An 8968-nucleotide genomic window follows, 5' to 3' on the forward strand; every position below is an offset into this window, starting at 1 on the left:
TTTTTCTTTTATTCTTATCAAAGTTTTAATTATGTAAAAGTATGTAAATACTAACAAGTTTTAAGACATTACAGTTTTTTGTGATAGTTTTATCTTAATCATTAAGTTTGTGTACTATGCGTTTTTTTTTAACTTTTAGCTGTGATGCCTTATAATCCAAAATATACATTTATGTTTGCTCTTATGTTTTTAATTGCTCTTCTTTTTTTACGTTTGATGATCAAAAGTTCTTACTTAAATCAGCTTTTTTTGAAACACTTTTTAATGCAATAGACTGTTTTTTTTTATTCAAATACGATCTCATATTGAAACCATTCAATTTTTGCTTACTTTTTTTGAGTTTATTGAGATAGGATGTAGAGTAGTTTTAAAGGATGCAAAAAATATAGCCTTAAGTTGTGAACAAAATCTTTATGATCTAAAAGTATATAAGACTTACTTTAGTAACTTTCATTGTGAGTTAATATTTAAAAACTAATTACACATTTTATTTTAAATTTTTATTACCTAAGTATAAAAAGGTCAAAAGCTAAACTTAAATGGACATTATTTTCAAAGTTTAACTAGGTTTTTTAATTTTTTAATTATATCAGAAGTTACAATTAACTGTATACCTAATAAGTTTGTTTAAATTTGTTGTTCTCAAACTCAAATTTACAATCGCCCGCTTGGAAGAAAAAAAAATTGCCCCGTTTCTAGCTAGCTCCTTATTTACCACTTCACCTGATACTAGTTATTACGATAGCGCCCACTTTGTGAAACCCTGGTTTAAAGCTCTTGCAACAAAAGTATTAAAAATGCGCTTTAGTTAAAAAACTAACTTTAAGTAAATGAAACACAAAGTAAAAAATATTAATCACAAAGTTTTAGTGTGGAATATAATCATAATGGACCAGCAACTTGAAATAGCTGTTTTTTATTTTTAAAAACAATAAAGTTTTAAATCCCTGTATCTGATAAAATTTTAGGCTACCTGACATTAAGGGACTTAAACATTTGACTTTTTACAAAACTTTAGATTTATTAATGTCTATACCAATTTCAGTGCGGTTTAAGCCCACTGTGTTATTTTAAACCAAACTATCCGAGGTCTAAACACTTCTACCTAAAATAATTAAGCTAGTAAGCATAGAATAGGTTAAACCTGTAAAATTTATAAAAATAATTTACATATTTTCTTTTGAATTTTGATTACCTAAGTATAAAAAGGCCATGCTAAACTTTAATGGATTTTATTTTCAAAGTTTAATATAAGTTTTATATAAAAGATCTGAAATTTTCTTTTTATATTCTTATACTAAGCAATTTTACCATTTTTATAATACCAAAAAATAGTAATTAGAATATTCGGAAAGTTTAAGTTTTTTTAAACAAAAAATAAAGTAGAATAAGTGCTTGCTAATGTGAACTTTTATTTAGTGTTTGATATTAAAGTTGATATTAAAACTATTTTCTAAGTAAAAAACAAAAACTTACTTTTACTGATGCACTTTATGAGCATTAGGTTTTAGTAGTTTTTGTTATTTCGAAAAAAAAAGATTAAACATTTTTTTCTTTCAATATCTATATTTGAGAAAAAAATACTGTCAAAAAGTACAATTTAGTTTGTAAAATCTAATTAGATTAGCATACTTATCTGCTCACATAGAATTAAGATATGTTGTGGTATATAAAGTGGGAACGGGTCTAAATTGCGCGAAGACAAAATTGCACGAGGTTACTAAATTTCACGTGGGAACTAAATTGCACGAGAACAAAATTGCACGAGTGTACAAAATTGTACGAAGATACTTTTGCACGAAGACTAGTTTGCACGCAGGCACAAAATTGCACGAGGGGACAAAATTGCACGAAGACTAATTTGCACGGAAGCTTAATTTTGCACGAGTTACAATTTTGCACGGAAGGTCAATTTTGCACGACAGACAGTTTTGCACGGAGGGTCAATTTTGCACAAAATAGTACTAACTTAAAATAACTAAATAAAAAATATATTAAAAACTATATATTTAATAAAAAAAAAAATAAGCATGTATTAGTGTAGTTAATTTTAAGTTATTTAGGTTTATATTAGTTTTATTCATTTTTTAATTTATTTAGCTTTTTTTAAATTGAAACTAAATTATTGTGTTTAAAAACTAATAAAAAATTTAAAAAGTTTTTAATAAAAATAAAAACAGAGTTTTATTTTAATAAAAATATCCCTTATTAAAGAATATACATGTATTGATGTAAACTTAAATTAAATTGAAATTATACTAAAATTGACCCTCCGTGCTTAATTGTCACTCGTGCAAAAATGACCCTTCGTGCATAAGTGTCTGCGTGCATCATTGTCTGCTCGTGCAAAAATGTACCCTCGTGCAAAAGTGTCTTCGTGCAAAAGTGAACCTTCGTGCAATTTTGTCTACGTGCAATTTTATCTTCGTGCAATTTTGTGCTCTCGTGCAAATCAGTCTTCGTGCAAAAGTATCTTCGTGCAATTTTGTGTTTTCGTGCAATTTTGTCCCCTCGTGCAATTTTGTACGCTCGCGCAATTTAGACAGCTACCCATATAAAGTATATACTATGAATGAAACACATAGTCATTAAACACATAAAGTAGTCAAAAGTGAGATATCTTTATATTGAAAAGTTGAAGAAACATAAAAAAAATATAACGAGATAAATAAGAAATATAAAAATCTGTAGATAACAAGTAAGTGATTGAGATTCAAATAAGTAATTTTTAAGTTAAAGTGTTATAATTTGTTAATTGTTTATTACCAAGGTTGCCATAATTTTTGTTTAATTAGTCTTTAAGTTAGTTTTACCGTTTTATGCTTACATTAATTTATGCTTATATTTTGATTTTTCGGCTATTTTGGCAACTTGATATACTGAAACTTTTACCTATCCTTAAAAAAGTAGTCAAAATAAAAAAATACTTTTTAGACTAAGTAAAATTTATCAAATATTTGTTTTACCTTTGATTTACTTTGCTAGTTACTTTTTTTATAAGATCAGTTATCTAGTGTGCTTGCTACTTTAAAGATTTTCAAAAGTATAAATTTAAATGAGCACATTAAATACCTAAAACGAGTATGATAATTTAACTAAAAAAAAAGTTATTCTAGATGAAGTAAATCCTATAAAAATTTTATTCTTTGAATTGCACTAACAACTTTTAGTTACACCTTGTTTTCAAGTACTTCTTGTATCAATTTGATATATGATCTAAGACAATTAAAATGACTTTTTTTTACTATCTAATGGGTTTAAGTAAGTTTAGCTAAATCATTTTCTTTAAAATTATTTCAAACTTAAACAATTTTTTTTTTCTAATTGCAATTAATAAAATTAACAAATACTTTTGTTTATATGAAAAACTACAAGGCCCTAAACATTTACTTAAATCAAGCTAAAAGTTATTATATCATTTTCTTTTGTTTATTTCTCGTTGTTTTAACAAAGTTTACTTTGGTCTAAAAACTGATGAATATAACTTAGCTCTACGACTAAGTATTTTCATTTTTATAACTTAGACTAATACTTTTCAAAGATAATGAACAACTTTAACTTTTTTGTTCATTCATCTGTTACTAATTATGTGTGTTAAATTGTACAACAGGAATACGTATTACATGCCTAAAATAGTTTCAAACTTGTTAAAATTTTAAGTGTATAAGTATAAATTTCAAAGCTTTAAGTTGAAAATACTAAGTTTCGGCAAAACAAAAGTTTTCTTATTTCAATTTTCTAAACTAAATAAATTTTTTGCAGCTATAGCGATGACCATTTTTTATGATGTAAGTAACTTTACTAAGATTATAGATATAGGTCGTAGATTTTAACTTGATAAATATATTACGCGATAGTTAGTGAGCTTGTTGCTTCAAAAGAAAAAGAAAATAAAAACTGTAAAAAGAAAATAAAAAGTTTTATAATTACAAAAGTTTTTAAAATAAAAGCAAAAGTAAAAAAGAAATATTTATAAAAATTATAAAAAAGTTGTTTTTTATTTGATAAATTTGATTTTTATGAAATAAAAAAAACAGTTTATCTATGAAAAAATTACATTAAGAACACTTATAAAACACGATTACAGTATAAACAGTTTCTTAGGCGTGAGAAACTTATATTTTATATAAACTAAATATGAGCATCTGTTTATTCAGTATATTTTTGTTAAAGTAAAGTTTTTTAATAACTTATCTTGACTGAGAAAATCTTAAAAACAAACGTAAAATAATAATAATATTTTCAATTTAAATCTGTATTTTTAATAAAAAAATAAATTTATGTACACTAAGTACCTCTTACAAGCTTAGTTATTAAGATTTTAAATTTATATTTTCTACTTGAAATTTATTAAAAGCAACAATCTTCAAATTTGAGACGGGCAACAATTCTGCCTTCATTTTCTGGCGGACCACTGCACACCATGTGACCAGTCTCCATAAGAAAATCCCCTGCCTCCTCTCTCAAGTTCAACACGTTGCAGTCACAAAATATCGGGTTTCCGACAAAGTTAATTTTGAAGAAGTTTCTGTTGTGTATGTTAAAATAACTTTACCTAAAATACCTCTAAAAAGGTTTAAATTGTCCTAAATATAAGATCGAAGTTTTTATTAGTCACATCACAGAAAATACAGTCATTAAATTTTACACAATTTGAAACAATTAAAAACATAATTTGTTTCCTTTCAATTTCAAATGGATTAGAAGTGTGATTTTTTAATTTGGTTAACAGTTTTGAATAGTTTTGTTATAGAATACTTCTATAAAGTTTATTATGTATTTTATAGTTTAGTAATTTCTCTAAAAAAAACAATGAAGTCTTACTTTCTTTCAAGAAGTACTGTTAACAAGTCAACGCTGAGAAATCTTATCTGGTTATCTCTGAGATCAATCTGGTTTCGACTGTTGCTTCTCGACCCAAAGTAATGAAAAGCGAACTTATGTATGGACTTGATTTTGTTGCCTCTAAGATTGATATACCATGTCGATAGTAATTTGCTGAATACGTTACGCGGTAGTTTAGAAAGCTTGTTGTTTTCTAAATCTAGAACCTTTACAAATAAAAAACTTTTGATAATTAATATAAAGACAAAATAAACCTTTTATTACAAAAAGCATCGAACAAATATAAAAAAAAACAAAAAAACTACACCTCTATACTTGGAGTATTTTCAAATGCATTTAGGTGGATTTGGTCAATTTGATTGTCGTTTAGTTTAACAACTCTTAAAACTTTGTTCTTTTTAAACAAGCCACCGTGGAGTGCAGTGATTGAGTTGTTTCGGATGTCAAGAATATCTAGTTTTTTTGGAAATCTCACACCTGTTTAAAGTTTTTCAGTTAGTTTTAGTTATTAAGTTTTTTGGTACAACTTTATTTTTTATAAATCGTGTTTTTAAATAGTTTTGAGAATAGTAGCTAGTTTAAATAAATACTAAGTAATTTATACTTTTAAAGAGTAGTTTTACAATTGTTGGAGGTTTTTTTAAACTTAAGGTTGAAATAAAAGTGTAAAAGCAGCTAATGAATGAACGATCAACTATAACACTAGATAGTTTAAGGGTATTTCTAATTTTTCAAATTTTACTTACTACTTTGATCGAAAAACTAAGCTTAATGCTATAGAGCATGTAATAAAACATCTGTATTAGATAGACTAATGAGTTTAATGGAAACAATTAAAAAACTACGTATATACTTGTAAATATTTTTTTAAGAATTTTATGCACTTTAATATATAGCTCTGTTTAATTTTAAAAACTTAATCTAATAGTTTACAAAACCAAAAAGTAGTATAATTTTCAGATTTGAGTAAATATAGTGCTAATCTCATTTTAATTACTTGTTACTAATGTTATTGGATATCTAAGTTTTATAAAGCAAATTTTAAAGCAACATAAGAAATTTAAAAAATGAATTATTAAAATCTTCTTAACCGTTTATAAAGAAATTATTTTTTTAATTTTATTTAAATTTAGTTAACTATTTTTGATATAACTAAAAATTTTCTGCAAACCAAACAGTGTAACATTAAATAAATACAACCTTACCTCTAATGCTGGTTAACTTGTTATTTCTCAGTGTCAACTCTTCTACTGACTTCAGACGACCCAAGTCTCTATGAGGTAGTGTCTCCAAGTTGTTGTCTTGCAAGTTTATTCTTTTTATGCTTCTGTTCCGTTAAAATTAAGTTTATAAAAGCAAAACACCGTTGCATGAAGAACTTTTATATAATTTTAAATCTTTACAGTTTTATAAGTTTATATTTAACATATAAGTTAGCTTATCAAGACTCTTATTTTTCTTAATTTGTTTTAACACTACTTACTAATCTCTCTATTTAGCTTAATGTATTAAACATTTATAAACAGTTACCAGCAGTTTTTTTCAAGAAAAAACTTTATACAGTGTTAACCAGTATATAAAAAAATGTTTTTTTCTTTTAATATGTTTCAAAATATTCTTTTTCAAAAAAATATTCTTTCAGTATAAGTTCTAACCAATTACGCTATTGTAAAATAAAAAACATATTTAAACTATAATCTTACTTTAAGACTTTGTTTATTGTAATTTTCCTTATTTTGTTGTTATTTAGAACCAAGTCTTTAAGATTGCTGAACGAATAGAACTCGTCTAAGTTTACTTCCTCAAATACGTATCCAGTCATTACAATACCAGTTACATTTTTAGGTATATCGTTTGGAATCGATGTTATATTTGAAGAATTTCCATGACAAACGACTTGAACACCCAAGCATTTTACTTTGTTTTTTGACTTGCCAACTGAAATTTAACTAGTTTAAAAAAATTATTAAGTTACTATTAAATTTTCTAAAACTGTACAAAATTACTATGTACTAAACAAATAAAAACTAAAAACTATCTTTGTGTTTAAAAGCAATTTTTTATTATGTTATCTTTACATATGCAAATGTGGTATAATAAACAGTAAAATTTAATTTTGTAAATTTGCAAACAAAAACTTAGTATAAAAATCAATTTACGATAAGACTAACAAAAAGTAATTATTTCTGACAAATTATCAACTTAAACATAACACATTATATATTTTAAAACTATTGAGATTAAATGATATTTAGCAATGATACGAAAAATGACTAATGCAACTTTATTTTTACTTTATTATTTTATATTTTCATTTTGCTAGTTAAGCAAGTACAAAGTTTCATAAAAGATGAAATATACTTTTTTAAGAGCAAAAATTGCTGTGTTATAAATAAACAAATGTTTAAAAAAAATCAATCACACCAAAAATAATTGATATTTCTTACAAAATTCACTTATTTTTACCGTAGTTGCAAACGCTGTTTTCACAATCGCAGTTTTCAGGACAATCCCTCAATGGTACGTTTGGATGGTACTTTCCATTGATTTCGTACACATTTAAGCTAAATAACAAAACTACAGCTAGAAATAAGCTGTTCATTTTTCTGAAATATATTTTGTGTATGTTATTTTTGTTCAGCATTCTACCTAATAAATATTAGCTTTCTTGATACTTAGTTACATAAAAAAGAATTAGATCCATCTACTAATTTGAAATGTTTTATACACAAATATGTTTACTTGTTTTTAATTGTTCTTGTCTAGTTGAAATACTTTTAAAAAAACCTGTAGACTTTTAACATTAAAATATATTTCAATGTAGCTTATAATCAGTGACTTTCGGTAAAGGTCTTTTGTATTATCGCTACTGTTCTACAATAATCAGATAAGAACAGATAAAACAGTTAGTACACACACTAAAAAATAACTCGCTTATTTATAAATGAAACAAAAAACTCCTAAGTACAATTTAAAAAGCTTTTAAGGCAACTTGTAGTATAAAAGAATCTTCTAACTGAAAAAAGAACACGGTTTCTCAATGATTATTTTGAAACATATATTCGTATAAGCAAAAAATAAACTTTAAGTTGTTGAGTATTTGTATAAATTAAGTTTAAAAAGAAAAAATAGCATCTTTTTAAAAACTTTCTATTCTGCCTTTAACTTTGTATTGTTATCGATTGCAGTTATGTTCAACAATGCGTGCAAGTTACGCTCCGGCAGACTCACCTTTTTCTATATCTGACACCGTGCACTCGCATACTAAAAATAATATTTTGTTCAAGAAATGTTAACTGTTGCAATTTTCCATAAAAAGGTCTTATTAGTAGTTTTGACTTAGTTGAAGAACTATAATACTACAGAGATTCAAAAAAAAAAGAACTTATGTAAAATCATTACTTGAGAGTTCGCAAATCAAGTATAAAAAAAGACTGTAAAACAAAATGTTGCTTGTTTTACATTTACATTATAACAATAAAAAACATTTAAAACTTGTAGAACATATGACTAATCACTTTTTAATATACCTTAGTTTTCAGTATAAGTTTTAACTACCTTAAGCATTAGTTATTAAATTTAGAAGTAATACTGATACTAGGTAATTCGTTTGTACACACTTGATAAGTCAGAATGTAACCTTTTTACTGAAATTTCAATTAAAATTTAAGCATTTTATTAATTTGAAATGTACCAAATTTAGTTATAAAGACTAAACATTGAAGGACAAAATTTTGTGTATAATGCAATTTAGATAAAAGCAAACTTATTGAATGGAATAAAAAGTAATTTTTTTTTTAACATTTAAAATAGTTTCATATGACATAGATTATACATTTCAATAACGTTTATTTTATGTATCTTTTTTACTTTAGCTATCTATATATATATATGTGCAGAAATCATTAAATCTAATAAAACTTAAAGATAAACCATAAGTAATAAACATATTTTAAACAATTTCTTTTTTTCTAAAGATAAAATAGAACAACTTTACATCTAGAAACATATTTGTTTTAATTTTAGTAAAGAGGTATTTTGTTTGCTTGTAAATTTCCTAGAATTTATTAATAATTCTAATGTAAGTTTGTGATAGATGCAAAATCTATTATATATATATATA

General features: G+C 24.9%; 1 protein-coding gene across 1 annotated transcript; it reads right to left on the bottom strand.

Moving 5' to 3' along the window:
- Positions 1–4068: 4068 nt before the first annotated feature.
- LOC145838609 (uncharacterized) lies at positions 4069–8108 on the bottom strand. The gene is made up of 7 exons (XM_082946231.1): positions 8077–8108; positions 7312–7451; positions 6549–6783; positions 6051–6172; positions 5153–5322; positions 4825–5051; positions 4069–4528 (listed from the first exon to the last, which is right to left on the bottom strand). Exons 1-7 carry the CDS (start codon positions 8106–8108, stop codon positions 4351–4353), a joined length of 1104 nt encoding a protein of 367 aa, XP_082802357.1. The 3' UTR covers positions 4069–4350.
- Positions 8109–8968: the final 860 nt, after the last annotated feature.

The sequence above is a fragment of the Thalia democratica genome, chromosome 1, assembly GCF_965202585.1.
Source record: "Thalia democratica chromosome 1, ktThaDemo2.hap1.1, whole genome shotgun sequence".
NCBI classification, from domain to species: Eukaryota; Metazoa; Chordata; class Thaliacea; order Salpida; family Salpidae; genus Thalia; species Thalia democratica.

Excerpts from the sequence above, each read along its gene's own strand:
- LOC145838609 (XM_082946231.1), bottom strand. The coding sequence starts at position 8,108 with ATGCGAGTGCACGGTGTCAGATATAGAAAAAG. Across the intron at positions 6,784-7,311 it reads AAACAGCGTTTGCAACTACG|TTGGCAAGTCAAAAAACAAA; the intron begins GTAAAAATAAGT and ends GTTAAATTTCAG. Across the intron at positions 6,173-6,548 it reads ACAATAAACAAAGTCTTAAA|AAGCATAAAAAGAATAAACT; the intron begins GTAAGATTATAG and ends TTAACGGAACAG.